The sequence below is a fragment of the Mobula hypostoma genome, chromosome 29, assembly GCF_963921235.1.
Source record: "Mobula hypostoma chromosome 29, sMobHyp1.1, whole genome shotgun sequence".
NCBI lineage: Eukaryota > Metazoa > Chordata > Chondrichthyes > Myliobatiformes > Myliobatidae > Mobula > Mobula hypostoma.
In genome coordinates, this window is record NC_086125.1 from 4,355,385 (window position 1) to 4,372,513 (window position 17,129).

At 41.3% G+C, this 17,129-nt stretch overlaps 1 protein-coding gene across 1 annotated transcript in view; it reads right to left on the reverse strand.

Annotated features, from left to right (window-relative positions):
* Positions 1-2,015: 2,015 nt before the first annotated feature.
* LOC134339324 (PDZ domain-containing protein GIPC1-like) overlaps positions 2,016-17,129 on the reverse strand; it is a 64,192-nt gene continuing 49,078 nt past the window's right edge. The window contains exons 5-6 of the mRNA XM_063035728.1: positions 14,785-14,866; positions 2,016-6,747 (exon numbers count right to left, since the gene is read on the reverse strand). Of these exons, the coding sequence (XP_062891798.1) occupies positions 6,599-6,747; positions 14,785-14,866 (231 nt within the window). The 3' untranslated portion in view covers positions 2,016-6,598. The remainder of the gene's footprint in view (positions 6,748-14,784; positions 14,867-17,129) is intronic.

Here is a 17,129-nt window from a genome sequence, read left to right on the forward strand (position 1 = left end):
CAGAAGCACTCTGAAGTTCCTTTGTGTCTCGGTTTTTTGTATTTTCTCTCCACTTAGAAAATAGTCAACCTTTTCATTCCTTCTACCAAAGTAGATGACCATACACTCCCCTACACTGTATTCCATCTGCCACTTCTTTGCCCATTCTTGCTTAATTATTCAAAGGAGATGCATAGTTACATTGAAGTCCTTATTTATTCATTCTCAGAATGTAAGGTGGTGAGTGCCCCTCTTTAAACCACTGCAGTCCTTCCACTGAAGGTGCTCCCATGATTCTGGGAGGTAAGGAATACGTACCAGAATTTAGTCCAGATGAAGGGTCTCGGCCTGCAGCATCAACGTTCCCCACTTCAAAACTCCAACTTGCTTGGACAGATACATGAACAGGAAAGCTTTCAAAGAATATGGGCCAAATGCAGGCAAATGTAACTAGCTGAGAAGGGAATCTTAGCCAGCATGGACCAGATGGACCGAAGGGCCTGATTCTGTGTCACATTACTCTATGACAGTAAACTACCATTACTACCTGTGCACACGAGGGCATTAAAGGCGGGCTTAAGTAACAAAGCCAAAACTGCAAATCAAAAAAAACTAGGATGCAATAGAAAATAGTGCATCTAATAAGTGCAATAAAGTTAAAACACTAACATTAACAGTCCAGTCACGTTGCCTCAAACTAAAGACTTTGCTCACCTTCTTGATTTTCTTCCCATTACTGCCAGCAACCATTCATGCAAATTCCGCCCTCCCGAACTACACACCCTTGACCAAAACAAATGTTGTTTCTGCACACTGCCAGATGACAAAGCTTCACAAGAGCCTTGAAAATTTGAGAGAACATAATTCACGACAACCCTGAAATCTGAAAAGGAAATGGGAGGCAAGGGGTTATAAAGTGCCAAGGTAATCTGAGTGTCACAACCAACCAACATAATGGCAGAAAATCTGCAGTTCACCAACAGAGCAAATTGCAGCTGCATTATATGACAAGATTCAATTTTGTGTTAATGTACCGGCAATATTATTTATAAAAACATAGTTATACGGATCACCAGGAAGAACTACAAACAATGAAAGAGCTGCTCCTATTTCTAGTAACCAAGTGTCAGTTTCAGCTTAATGTTGGCCAGAGAATTGTCCATATTTTACATTTTACATTTTTTTTTGATATGGGAAGCATTTTGGACCATGAAAGTCATGTTGGCTCTGAGGGAATTCCCATCAGTCCATTACCCCTCTTGTTTCACTGCAGTCTACACTCTCCCCCACATTAATTACACGAAGGGTAATTACTTGACCAGCTCATTATTGAGATGCAGGAGGTGACACACACAGTCACAAAGGAAGGATTGAACCGGGTCTCTGGAGCAGTGGGCCTGTTGCGTAACTGTGACATTCTCCAACTCCAATGTAAAACAGATATACCACACAGATTCCACAATACTCAAGTTGGAAGATCCTCTCTTGCTTTAACATTTAGCCTTCAGCCAACATTAGAATAAAAAACCAAATGCTTAGCTTACATACTAGAGTGACCTCTGGTATGCACGAGTCAGCTGATTCTTCTGAAGTGACAGGATTAGCAGATGAAAAAGCCACTATAAAAATGATTTCTCCACTTCCAGCAATGAGATGCTCAATGGAGAGAACCTGGAAAACAAAACTGAGTTCCTCACCTACACACACAAAATGCAGTAGGCCAGGCAGCATCTATGGAAAAAGAGTAAACAGTCAACATTTTGGGCCAAAGCCCTTCCAGCGTTGTGTGTGTATTGCTTTGGATTTCCAGCACCTGCAGATTTTCCCTCACCTGCAAAGCTGTGGGCACACAGATGTTAAGACAAACTACCTTCTCACATGAGAGGGAGATGGAATAGAGCAGGCTCAGATGAAGGAGCTCCACAACAACATGAAGCACATGAGGCAGATTTGCTGTTTACACCCTAGCACAAAGACCTACCAGCTATATTTAAAGCATTAAATGATAGTACTAAACTACATACCATACAGCTGTTAATAGCTTGTCAAGCATTTTAATAAGAGGGTTATGGAGAGAGATTGGTCATGGCAAAATCTTTGACTATGTACAGCATATTGTGTTACAGATATAAAGTCAGAAGTACATTGGAATCAAATACAAATAAAACAAAACTTTGTGTTGATAGCCAACTTGGTGCAAATCCTGTTAACTGTATACAATTCTGATAGCAGCATTCCAAGGGGGAGAACTGACGGGCAAAAATGTTCAAATGAAACATTGGATAACAATCATCTATTCTTCATTTGACAACAAAATGTTAATGACAAATGGTTATTAGTGTACATGTTGATTATATAACTGGATGACCAAACTCAGGCAGTTTGCTACCATTTGCGAGTATTGGAGTGGTGTGGGTCTATAATTACAACAGGGAAGAAGGACAAAGTTACACAGAGGCCGGGAAGACCAGAGTTCACCTCTTTTGAGCAGAGAAGTTGATTTAAATGTATTAAAGATTATAAAAAAAAAGTTCTGCCAAGACTAATATGGAGAAACAGTTGGTAGCAGAGTATCAGTAACCAGAAAGGATTTTCATTTAAATAACTGAGCAAAAAGTAATGGGGTAGGAATTTATTTTAAATATCAAGTTATGATCTGGATTGCACTGCCTTTATAGACAAATGGAAACAGATTAAACAGGAATTTTAAAAAAATAACCACTTAAATATTTGCAGTTTTGGGGAAAACAGCAGTGAACTAAATGGATCACTCCTTCAGTTCAACCAAGGCAGTACACAGTAGACATTTGACTGCATGGGCTTCAATGTTGTATACTTAACTTTGTTACTGTGAACTGTTTCGAGTCCAACTTAAAGAGAATTTAAGCTTTCCAAATACATTGTTAATTTAAATCACATTTCAAAACTTTATTACACATCTCCTCCCAAAAATGCTTGCTGCTCGGTATGTCCTATAAACAAATCTTTTATTTTTAACTCTTTAAATACCAAAGTACATCCCAACATCCTCCCTTATCTAGGAAGCAAACAGAAAATCCAAACCAGCTGATTAGGTTGAAGAAACCATTTCTTTAACCTCAATAGATTCAGCAGCGGTGTTAACTGACGCAACATGGTTCAACACAGAAAACAGCCACCCCGCCACTGACACTGTCTACACACTTGTGGCCTCAGGAAAGCAGCAACATAATTAAAGACCCCTCCCATCCTAGTTATTCTCTTTCCTCCCCCTTTCCATCAGGAAGATACAACTACTAGACTTGAGGGCATCTTCTACAGACTCCTCAATGTACCTCCTGTGCAATAAAGAACAATTCTATCTCAAGCTATCCTGTAATAGCCCTCATACCTTATTAATCGACCTGTACCGCACTCTCTGTAACAATCACGATAACACATCCAGCTCTTCCTTTTGAATTACCTCATTATATTTATGTTTAGAAATTACTTGTATGGATGACATTTCAAAATAATGTGACAGTAACAACTAATTACCCATCATTCTCATACATTCTTTACAGAACTTCTAAACAAAACAATGCTGAAAATACTCAAGTCAGGCAGCATCGCAGGACAGAGTTAATATTACAGCAATCTTCTGTTTTGATTTCTAGACTTCCAGCATCTCCATTTTTTTTCTGCTTTTCAACTTGGTAAAAGTATGTGTGTGTTGATTGGACTTGCAGCATCTGCAGACTTTTCCATCAAAAGTATTTAATATATTTGTTTTAATTAATCTCCTTCCAGACATTACTCAAAGCTGGAGCATGCTTCACACAGGCAGTCAAAATCTTTAAGGTTAACTTGAAAGAAATGTTTCCAGTGCCTGCTGGCTCAATGATCAGAGCATACTAATTACAAGGAAAATGTGCAAAAAAACAAATTACACTGGAAATCAAGTCCAAAAATAGTCAAATCAGATTCAATAGAACTTTCAAAAATAAACTGGAGAAAGATTTGAGAAGAGGGATAAAATTTTGCAGAGCTACAAGGAAACAGAAGGGCAATGGCGATGGCAGCAGATTTCTTTTGAAGAGCTAGTAACTGGCCAAACAGCCACATCTAGTACTCTAACATGCTATTTTCAGGGTTTGGCTCCGTTATTCTGACAGGGCAATCGATTGAACCTTCTACTGTTGGTCACCACCAGATTTTCATACAAACATTGTACATTGTGCGTGGAACACACTGCCCGAATCAGTGGTGGAGGCAGATACACTAGTGAATTTTAAGAGACTACTAGACAGGTATATGGAGGAATTTAAGATGGGGGCTTATATGGGAGGCAGGGTTTGAGGGTCGGCACAACATTGTGGGCCGAAGGACCTGTAATGTGCTGTACTATTCTATGTTCTATTAAAATATTTTCTTTAAAAATTACTAGAAGTCTTTGATTTATGGTATTATTTGGACCAGATAATTCAAATATAATCATTGACTACAGGATGATAAACTGCATTAAGTTATACTATATTAAAATGTAGCTTTCCTTCTCAGAAAGGAAACTGTATAGAGTCTATCACTTTAAATAAACTCATACACAATCAGGAGCAATACAAGCATTAAAACAAAATACTGGAAACACTCAGCAGTCAGGCAGCAACTGTAGAGAGAGAAACAGAGTCAGAAGTGGGACAAAGAGGAAAGTTAGTTTCAGTCACAGAAGTACGGAGAGTTAGGAAGAATAAGAAATCACTGAAAGAGTGGAACCAATGTTAATGCAGCACATTAAGCTTCTTTGTGCTGTGTTACTAATAACAGCTGTAGAACATATCCAGTCACAGGCTATATCAAAGTTGACAGAAATAAAAGCTGTAAAAAAAATACATCACATGAATGATTGATTGTTCTAACACAAAAAGCAAGTGATCTAAAACTGGAGAAATCATTAGAGTTGAATAGGTCTAAGCTGAAGACAGTGTTGTTTATCATTCCCACTTCTGACAAAGGGTCTCAAATGAAAAATGTTGATGGCTTTTATTTCATGAGATGCTCCCTGATCAGCTGTTTTTATATCAGACTCCCAGCATTTTCAGTTTTTTTAATTTTTATTTACTGTACAGTGACTAAATGTACAGTGAATAGTCTCTGATCAACTAAACACAAAAATGAAGTAAATATGCTTATTCAGCTTAAATATTGTAACACCAAGCAGCTGCAGAAGACCTCCAGGTTACACCTAAGTTACACAGGCACTAAAGATCCCTCAGCATTGTTTTTAAAGAGCTGGGGAACCCTGTCAACTGTCATGGCTAAGACTTAACCTGCAGTCTATATAGCAAGACGTCATCACATTGCTGTTAGTGGGATTTTACCATGTGCAACCTGGCTGCTACATTACAACTTCAGTTGCACTTAAAGAGTACTTAATTTGTTGTAAAGTGCTTTGAGTTTGTGAAATGTCAACACTTTCAGGAACACTCATCACAGGCATTATTTATGCTGGAAGGTCACTACTGTGACACCAAGTAATTTCATTCCATTTTACTAGAAACAGGATGAATATTTCATGCACCCAATTTTACAATTTAAACACTAATGACATTTTAACTAGATAAAAAACTGTACTGTGGAACTGTAGAGCAATCACTAGAAATGCACAATTCAATTCCACGGCCCTCTCTTCTAATCTGTTTAAACCATTAATTTATTTCACAAACAAAAATAATATTAAGCCATTTCCTGAAATTCATAACATTGGAGGCGAAACATTTTGCAAGAGAGGGATGGAATGATACAAGCATTTCCCTCCCTTTTCCGAGGGTACGGCTTCCCAATTCTCAGCCTGAAATGACACCAATGCTAGAAAGAAAAATTAGTACAGATAAAATATAAAACACCAGATAAGAAAGTTAAAATATATCAAAGTGTTTCAGTGAAAGGATTCCCTTAGTGCAGTGGTCCCAGATTAGACTGCATGACCTTTCTGTGCATCAGGGGAGCGATGATGATCACTGAAAGGTTTTAGTAACATTTGAGGTAATTTAATTTAAAAATTCACAAGTAATAAATAAAAATATACTTGGTACACCTGCAGCTTCAGATGCAAGACTATTGGCAGCCTCCAGGAATCCGCAGCTCCTTAAAAGGAGAGTTTGGGACGTCTAGGACTTTCGAGGTGGGTGCCAATCTCAAGTTAGGAATCAGTGCCTTACTGTATTGGGCTTAAATTTTTCGAATCTACAATCTACAAAATCTGGTTAGAATTCAATTCTTAGAGTTTTTTTTTCTTGACACATCCCCTTTCTTTCCTCCCTCCCCCCCAAAAAAATTCTCATTAGCACACATCTACAAAAATATTAAAAATAATTTCTTTGCACAATTGTGTTATGGAAAAATGTTCTCAACATTTCAGCTTCCACTTTGCAGACTCCAGCAGCACACCAGATTAGCACCCAAAAGCAAAATACATCTCCCTAGGAAACAGATGTAGTCTAGAAACAATTATTCAACCTTATAAAATCATTCAGAGACGTTTGTAAAAAGTAACCCAGCACCCAAAGTTCTAAAATTATTAGATTATTTTTCTTTCTATATAAATGCTTTTCAGTGATGCTTTCATATGAGCTTCAAGTCTTTGCAACTGGTTTTTTGATAATCATCGGCCAGATTTTGCATCTCCGATGGCACCCCAGACGTCGAAGACAAATTCGTCAGGAAATGCAAAGTCACCAAGTTCCTCGTCAAGTGCCTGTGCAAACTCATCAGGGTTCCTCCTGTTCTTGCCTAGGTCCACCATGGTAGCAGCTGTAATATAGAACAGAGGAGGATGAGCAATTTCTTAATATTGATATAACAAACCCACATTGCCAATATAAACCTCTACCCCATCTCCCTTCCTGCTACCAAATACTGACAAATTACTGGTGGCTTCTCCCCTATCCAACAGAAGCATGACAGGAGCTTAGTCAAGAAAAACATCTGTACAACACCTTCAAAGAAATTGCCTGGGTGTTTCGCAATAGCTTCTTCTAACAAATCTAGAGATCAATATTTAGAATATTGACTGAACTATTGGTTACAGGAGGTATCTCGGAAGTTAGCTGTGGCAGATGAAAGCACAGCATATAAAGACTGGAATAAATAGGACTAGAAGTGAGAGCATGGAAATCTCAAGAGCACTGAGTGACCCATTAATGGGAGATGGAAGCTGACAGCACTCAGTGTATTTTACAGTAAACAGTGTAACAGTCTGATAACATCATATCCTGTTTTGATGGCTTTCTTTGCAAATAATGCGCCCAGGGCAGTTTTCATAATATTCTCTTCCATTCAAGTGACCACATTTATTTCTTAATTCGTGTAGGTTTTTCCGAGAGTAACCATTCCTGCTACCCATAAAAAATATCATTTCCTATTTAAATTACTTGCATTTAGCTTTATCTTCCAGGGTGAAAGGAAGAAATTAAACCAGATAAAAGCTTTTTTCAGTAAAACTGCGTTCAAAATACGCAAGTTCAAAACCTATAGAGAACTTTCTAATTACGTTACTTCCTGCTCTACAAGTTGAATGCTGTCAACCATTTGTCCCAACCCTTTCTCCTTACAAAAAATTACTACCTTTTTTGTTCTGAAGAGCAAGTTATCATTCAATGATAGCATTGCTAGTTTCGGTAGGGGAGCAGCTAAAAAGGACTTGTTCATATTTCCTATCCCTCTAGTCATGACTATCCCTGATCACTTGGACTCTTAGAAAAGACAGCCTAATGCCAGTTTCAAAATATACTTACACTGAGAAAATTATTTGTAGGGCTCCATTAATCCCACCATCCTGGCTGAACTGCCCTGCTCTACAACAATCAAACCATCATATCTTGGGTACAAACGAAAATTCAGGGCAAAGCTGGAACCCAGCATCTTTTAAGATGAGCACTCTGGGGCATGAATGGAGGTTGGGGAACAGGAGCAAGTGGACAATATATAACTGCAGCTTTACTAAAAAAAAAACAGGGATTTAAGATGTCTAAAATCCAAAAGGCAGTGTTTTTGTATTTGGCTTGCAAATCAAAATCTAATATTCTATTGTTAGAAATAAAACCACAAGTTTGGCTTGAAAACAATAGAGGAAGTGGCCTCCTTCCATGACAGCCAGAAGGAAACTTGTGTTTTCCCATAACATTATGTCAACAGGCATTTGTCTGACTTCAAACACAAAATAAAATGCAAGCAATAGTTACCAGGATTTTCCCACCTCAACTTCATTTTCATGCCTCTCTTCCTCTAGCCTCCTCCAACATATCCTGCACTTCCACAAAAATGGAGAGGAGGAGAAGATGGCGGCTCGATGCAGTGCGCACGGCCGCTCCGAATTGATATCGTATTTGTTAAACAGGGGCTGTGCACAATCCTGATTTGATGGAGACAGCCGTGAGAAGCACGGAGGAACATCTGGAGAAACTTCTGAAATGCCCGCTTCGCTGCCGCTGCTACTGTGCGATCGAGAATCTCCAGAGGGGAAGGCCCCAAATCCTCGGCTTTGCCTACTGCCTGTTGCCAGGGCCGGGGTCGAAGTGCTCGGAAGAAATGGTGCTCGGTGCTGGTCGGAGGCTCGAAGTTTTCAGACGGACTCAGAGTCGGACTGTGGTCGGGTGCTTCCAGGATGCTGCATTGGCAAGTTTGCGGTGCTGGAAGCTCATGGCAGGGAGAGTTTCTCCCTTCAACCGTCTGCGTGAGATGATGGGACTTTCAAGAGACTTTGAGACTTTTTTTTACCGTGCCCATGGTCTGTTCTTCAACAAATTACGGTATTGCTTTGCACTGTTGTAACTATATGTTATAATTATGTGGTTTTTGTCAGTTTTTTTTTAAGTCTTGGTTTGTCTTGTGTTTCTGTGATATCATTCTGGAGGAACAAATTGTATCATTTCTTAATGCATGCATTACTAAATGACAATAAAAGAGGACTGCGTGTCCTCATAATCTAACTTCCAAAATTGCATTGACAGACATGCAATATCATTATTACTGTATGTGCTATGTTGCGTGACATAGGCGTTCAAGGTCTCATGACCATGATTGTTCTTGGCAATTTTTTTCTACAGAAGTGGTTTGCCGTTGCCTTTTCTGGGCAGTGTTTTTACAAGATGGGTGACCTCAGTCATTATCAATACTCTTCAGAGACTGTCTGCCTGATCTTAGTGATTGAATAACCAGAACTTGTGATATACCCCAGCTGCTCATACAACCATCCACTACCTGCTCCTGTGGCTTCACAAGACCCTGAGGGGCTAAGCAGATGTTACACATTGCCCAGGAATGACACGCAGGCTATTGCAGAGAAGGAGTGCCTCACATCTTCCTTGGTAAAGGCTTATCGCCACCCTGTCACAGGTGTGCTCTCTGTTTAAATCAGCAATAATTCTCAATTTGTTACCTCTCCCAGCCCCATAACCTCGAGTTCTGAGCTGCTTTCATTTTAACTTCTTGCTGATCCAACAATTCAACTGTTCCTCCATTAGTAGCTGTGCCTGGATTCACTGAGGAAGTCCGAGATAAACTTTGGGACTCCCCCCCCCCAACTTCCTTGGCACTTCTTCCATTAATTTCACCATGCTTTTGCTTGACTGCCCTAGGCAAAACAATGCCAATGTTGGAAAAGCAGAAAATATTAAAATATTCAGATCAGTTTTTTTTTTAAACTAATCTTCCTGCTAGTCCCTTAGGATGGTTAACTACATTAAAGGCTATCTACAGTGCAAAGGCCTTAGGCACCCTAGAGTCTTTATATACGTTGTTTAAATGTATTTTTGTCTTCATCATTAGTGTATCAGCAGAAAAAAAGCAAATTTTAGATTTCCATTCATTTCTCAAAAAATTTAAATGGTAGAGATTTTTTTGTATTTTGTTAAAGAAAGTAACATTAAGCAATTAAGTGACCACTTTTCAAACTAAAACTTGATTTCTTTGTAGGTATACATATAGCTCAGTGCATGATTAAACAACGATAACAAATAGGATGCCAATGATCAATGATATAGTGAATTCAATAACATGAAACAGAAACGGGTGTAGAAGGAATCAAGCTGGGTGAAGGACAACCAAACTAAAAGGTGAGGGAACATACATCAAAGTTGCTGGTGAACGCAGCAGGCCAAGCAGCATCTATAGGAAGAGGCGCAGTCGACGTTTCAGGCCGAGACCCTTCGTCAGGACTAAAAGGTGAGGGTGTGGCAGATGTGAGTTTAACCTTCCAATCGTCAATTCTTACACCATGACAAGAATAAGCATAGCAACAAGACGCAAGCTTGTCATTCTGCATCAGCAAGGTTTCTCCCGAACAGAAATTGTGACAGACAGGAGTTTCAAGATGTGCTGTCCAAGCTCTTCTGAAGCACAAAGAAACAGGCAAGGTTGAAGACCAGAAACACAGTGGATGGCCATGGGGACTGAGTGCAGCAGACGAGAAATCCAAAAATCTTACATCCCTTCTAAATGGCAAGGCGTCCAGCACTGATATCAGCTCTGGACTCACAGAAACCACTGAAAGCCAAGTACACCCCTGTACAGCCCAGAGGGGTCTTCATGGAAGAGTTGCTGACGAAAAGCCATCCCTCTGAAGTGGAAACAAAACCAAGAGACTCATGTATGCACAAAACACAAGGACTGGGGTGCTGAACAATGGCAGCAAGTGCCTTGGTCTGACAAATCAAAATTTGAAAATTTTGGCTGAAATAAGAGGCAGTTTGTCAGTGCAAGAGTATGATTATGTGTCTGCAGCCAACAATGCAGACGTGCGCAGTGCAATGCAACAACAGAGGTTCCCTGCAGGGTTGGGGCTGCATTTCTGCAAATGGAGTTAGTGATCTAGTCAGAATTAATGCTAACTTCTCAGAGATGCTTGGAGCAACCTAACAGCTGATTTCCCTCTAAAACTGCATGACAGTTTTAAAAGCAAAGAGTGGTCACACCAAATATTGATTTGATTTAGTTTGTTACTTTATTGCTCCTTGTAGATTTTTAAAAATATATTTAGAGCTTTTCATTTATTTTTGAAAGCCTTTTCACTTCACAGATTTTTCTATTGCGTCTAAGACTTTTGCACAGTACCGGATAGGCACGTAATTCATAGAACAGTACAGTACAGGCCCCTCACCCCCTCAATGTTGTGCCAACCTTTTAACCTACTCCAAGATCAATCTAATGCTCCCCTCCCACATAGTCCTCCATTTTTTGTTTTAAATCCATCTAAAGAGTCTTTTAGATGTCCCAAAAGTACCTGCTTCTACCACCCCGGCAGTACATTCCAGCACTCATATAGCACTCTTTGGAGCAGTGCAGTTGTCAGAGCCTATTACTAAAAGTGCTCCTCTGTTCAGCCAAGATGGCATGCAGAAGCTGAGAAACATTGTCCAGAATTGCAGTATTTTCCATAGGGTCCTTTGCTCTACCACAACATCCAGAGTGTCCAGTTTAACTCCTATAACAGAGCCAGCCTTTCTAATTAGTTTATTGAACCTGTTGGCCTCACCTATGTTGATGCCATTGCCCCAGCACAACACCACATAGAAGATGATTGTACTGGTGACAACAACATGTGAAGGGGAGGCCTGCATACTCCAGAGAACCTCAGTCTCCTCAGGATGTGAAGGTGACTCTGGCTCTTCTTGTACACAGCCTCTGTGTTGGTGCTCCACTCAAGTCTGACATCCAGGTACTTGTAGGTCCTCACGACATCCTCACCATCAATAATAACAGGGAGCAGTGCAGGCTTAGTCTTCCTAAAGTCAATCACCATCTCCTTTGTCTTACTGATGTTGAGCTGCAGATAACTCAGTTTGCACCATTTGACAAAGTCCTCCACCAGGACCCTGTATTCATCCTCCCATCACAAACCCAGCTATTGCTGAGTCAAAGAATTTCTGCAGATGACATGACTCAGTGTGCTATCTAAAGTCCAAGGTATACAGGGGAAACTGGAAAGGAGCCAACACAGACCCCTGTGGCACCCCAGTGCTGCTTATAGCCACGTTTGACACACAGCTCTGAAACCGCACAAACTGTGGTCTACCAGTCAAGTAGTCCATTATCCAGGATACAATGGAAGTGCCATCCTGCATTGAACAGAGCTTTTCCTCCGGCAATTTGGGCTGTATGGTATTTTAGAAACTCCAGAAATCAAAAAACATGATCCTCGCAGTTCTGCCCTGCTTATCCAAATGGGAGTTGACTCTGTTTAGCAGGTAGATGACAGTTTTGTCGACTCCAACGTGCTCCTGATAGGCAGACTGCAGGGGATTGAGGGCTGATCTGAGCAGGACCAAACTCTCCAAGGTCTTCATGATATATGAGGTCAGGACCACTGAACGGTAGTCATTTAAGACTTTCAGTTGGCCCTTCTTGGGTACTGGAACCACACATGATATTTTCCACACAGCTGGAACCCTTTCCAGGCTGAGAGTCAGATTGAAAATGTGCTGGAGAACTCCACACACTCCTTCAGGACCTTGAGGTTCACACCATCCAGTCCCAATACTTTGCCGTGTCTAAGTTTCCCCAGAGCCCTTCTCACCTGCTCAGTAGAGAAGGTGAGCCCATAATGACGCTGGAGTTGGTGGAAGGTGGGGGCTGAGGGAGGTGAAGATCGGGTCAATAGCAGTTGGTATGAGGAGATGTGAATGGTAGCTGCAAGGGAAGGGGGGTGGGGGATGTAGACAGTGGTAGCCTGAGTTGTTCATCCACATGTTGAACTGCAGGGGGGAGGAGGGGAGGTGTTGGTGCTGAGGGAGCATTGGGTGCCTCAGCACCTGGATTGGAGTGCTGAGGAGGGAGGGTGTGAACAGGCAGGCAATCGTCAAACCTATTGAAGAATTAATTTAACTCATTAGCCCCTTCACAGCTGCATTCCCAGGCTCAACAGCTAGGCTGATTGAAGCCAGTGATGTTCTCCATGCCTCTCCAGATACTACTCTGCCAAGCTTGTTCTCCAGCTCTCGCCTATATTCCTCATTAGCCACCTTGATCTTTTCCTTTAGCTCTCTATACACGTTTCAATTCCACTGTCTCCTGATGTTTAGGGTCTCTTTTTGTGGTCAAGAAGAGCCTTCAGATCACTGGTGACCTATGGTTTGTTGTTAGGGAAGCGAAAACTTGATGGTATAGCCAGTGATGCTGTCAGTAAGTCCATTAATGCCCTCCCCATATGGTTCACAAAGCACATTCCAGTCAGTAACCTCAAAGCAGCCCCTAAAGGCCTCTGGAGACCATTTCTTTACTGCCTTGTAGGTAACTAGCTCTTGCTGTACTTTAGGCTTGTACAGGGGCATGAGGGCAACCGGGTGGCGAACTGATCGTCCAAGGGGAGGGAGAGCTGTAGAGCTGTATGCATCTTTAATATTTGCATACAAGATGTCCAGTGCTTTATCTCCTCCTGTATGACACTTGACAAACTGATCAAAGGTGGTTAGGGTTGTTGTGAGAGACACGTGGTTGAAGTCTCCCGACACTGCAATTATCCTATAAACAGGCGTAGCTTTGGGACACAGGAGGAAACCAGAGCATCAGTGCAAAGCCTATGCAAGTCACAGGGGAAATGTGCAAAACATATTTTCAAAATAAACAAATTAACAACCGTTAAAATATAAAGTCAATGTTTCATTCCTGTAAAACTACTAATGGTGCTCTAAATATAAAGAATCCAAAGCAGACAACAGCACTTTTTAATAAAAAATAAGGATACATCAGGGATTGCAAAGGAACAAAAGGTTTGTGAAATGAGAACAGAAAACAAAAACTGTATCTGCTCAAATCGCAAAATTATCTTGCCTGTACTCATCTCAAAGCACAAGCTTTAACAGATTAAAAAAATAAGCATCTTAGCCAGACAGTTACCCCTTACTTACCCTCTTGAATCTTTTCCGGTTATGAAACATCACTGCGAGTGTTAAATGGCTACCCACTTTAGAATCCTTTAGAAGATGAGCCTGTCTGAGCTATATTAAAATCGAGTGCCACAGCATTGAAACTTAACTTGCTTGTGAAATAGCACTGAATATCTCAAAGTCAAAGTAGAATTTATCATATGTTACCATATACTACCATGAGCTTCACTTTCTTGTAGGTATTTACAGGAAAATAAAGAAATACTATAGTATTTATGAAAAGGCTATACGTAAAGACTGACAAACAACTAAAGCGCAAAAGGCAACAAATAATACTGAGAATACAAGTTGTAAAAAGTCCTTGAAAGTGCGAGTCAGTAGGTTGAGCTGTGACGAGTGAAGTCACCCACACCTGTTCAGGAATCTGAGTAATAATTGTTCAGGAATCTGGTGCTATTGTACCCAAGGCTTTCATACCTCCTACTCAATGATTAAGATGTCCCTTGACCTTATCGGCACCTACCTACCACACCACCATCTTTGAATCTTATACAAAATTATTGAATATAACTGCATCAGAGAGCTGAACAGCCAACATTATCTGGAAATTTCACAGGATGACAGCTGCCTCACTGGCCAATGTTTACCACACTTTCCTCCCATTTGCTGAGGTCCCCCCTGGCTGCCACCTCTCTTTAAATTGACCAGGGTGACATTTCCTATGTTCCCCTTAAAATTCCCTGGAAAATTTGTTGTAAGGCTGTTCAAGATCTAAAGAGTTAATTACATATGTGTCAAGTTATTGATATTGAATAATGTCCAAAAGTACAAGCAAAAAGCAAAAAGAAACGTGCCTATAATATGTACACACACCACCAGACAGCATACAAAAGTAGTTAACTACAAGACAATTAACTCTAGTAAGATGCTAAATTATCTTCCTGAGGTAGGGGATTGTTTTACTTACCAAGCTCAGTATCTCTGATTCCCATGTAACTTTCCAGCAGATCATCCACTTTCTCGATGGCCTTCTCTTCGAATGCCGATGGCTGAGATAAAAACGAACAGTCAACAAACAAGAGCAAACATCAGAAAATAGGAAAAACAAGGCAACTTCAGTGAAAACAACATATTTATGTACATGATAATAAAAGCATGAAGAAAATTTGGTAGCTAATTTGCTCCACACCCAGGAAAAGCCACATTCCTATTCATTTCCCTCAAATATCGCCTTGTGATTTGTCAACTTTTCATCCTGTACCCCCAGTCACTTGCGGCGTTATGCTTCTGAATACCACACAAAAACAAACACAAAACTGCAATGCTTGCCAACTCTAATACATTTGCTGCTTCACTGTTAGATAACTGGAGTATTAAACCAAAGGCCACTCTGCCCTCTGAAATAGCACGTGGAATGCTGTGCTGTTTACCAGGACAGCAGAGGTATCCCGTCCAGTGTCTATTCCTCAACCAAAAAGACCCTCACGAATATAATCCAAGAATAGAACCGCTGGAAACGCATTCTAAAACTGAAGTGCTGAAAATACCCAAAAGCAACCGTAGAGAGGACAACAATTAAACCTGATGCTGCCTGCCTAACACAAAGATCACAGTGAGCAGGAGCTGCTGCTCACAAATTTATTGTCACATTATCCCAAACTTCAACAGAGAGTGCATCTCAAATTATTCAATTGACCAAATAGTTTTGGGACATTCTCAAGACATGGACGGCAATGTATAAATGCAAGCTTTGCTCGCCTCAACACCACCTACAGCATAGTAGCAAAGCTGTTAGGCACAATCCTTTACAGTGCCAGCAATCATCGAACAGGGCTCCATCCCCACTGCTGTCTGCAAGGAGTATGCACATTCTCTTTAACTGCACTGGTTTCCTCCCACATTGTTAAGACATAGTTAGGGTTAGTGAGTTGTGGGTGTGCTATGTTGGCACTGGAAACATGGTGACACTTGCAGGCTGACCCCAGAATAATCCTTGGTGTGCTTTAAAAAAGTTCCTGAGTGAACTGGTCTTAAAGCTACTAAATAACTTGCTTTCTGAATCCTTTTACTGACTGTGACTTTATTTTCAAAAGCTTTAATCTGCTTGTTTTGAGATTCCAATAGTCATTTAAAATAATCAACACTTTTATGTGTCATACAGCTGTGACTTGTAGTTGTGTCTTTTCAGTTTTGCTGGAGCCATTACTACATTTGTAAATTGTTTTCCAAAGACTAGGTATAATAGAATAGGACAGCTTGGATCACCAGTACATGTAAAACCCATTGATAAGTAGCTTTCATTGTAAAGATAAGTTACTGGCTGATTTCTCAAGTCCCACCCACTGTTTCTGCCTCCAGGACCTAGAAGAGGCTGGTGGACGATTTCCGAGTGCCTCCTGTTGCCCCGTCCTGATTCTTCCGATCGCGGAAGGTGGTCAATCACTGGTATGTGAGAGCACTCAGCTGGCGACCCCCCATCTTAGGACCCTGCAGAGATACCTGTACAATGCCATACCTCCAAGATGGCATGCACTGGCAAAGCACTTTCTCCACCTGGGACAGCCTGCAAGAGTGCACACAGCTTGCAGTGGACAGCATCAGCCACGCCGCTCTGAGGGAACTGCTTCGCTTTTACTGAGAGTTGTTGAGGGTATGGGGCCTAGTCTCATCCAGACAGGGTGCTCCTGCACTGGTGGGGGAAGGTGCTCTGGCTGTGAGGGGGATTGGTCCCCATCCTATCATGGTGGGTGTCAAAGGAGCTCAGGGAAGTGGAGGTATTCCAGCTGCATCGCCACCTGATGGGCCAGAAGTGCTCGTCAGACCCAGGCCCTTGGATACCACACGGGAGAGGTCTCTCACCATGCCCTTTCGTGATGCTCGAAGCATTTCTTGTACGGACTGCTCCCGAACGCATTTTACTTTCTTGCCTTCATCTGCCAACCACACTCATCTGGACGGTCTGTTTTACCATCCGGCGCACAGGTGGCCCCCCATGGAAATCTCTCTGTTTTGGGGTCCTTCCTCTGGGCATTAGGACTTGGGATGGAAGATGTTGCATAGGACAGTACTGTACAACAGGTTTTCTGACACTCCATCCACCTGTCCATTCTGTGACCGGGAGGAGTCAGTGTACTACGCTTATAAGGAGTGAGAGAGGTTGTAACCCGTCTGAGCATCTGAAAGAGCCACTGCTCAGATTCTGGTTGCACTTCAGCACCACACTCCTCATCTACGGGCACCCAGTATGGAACGGGATGGTTTGCGAGGACAATCTACTGGTGGGCTTGCTTTTGGGCTCGGCCAAGATGGCCA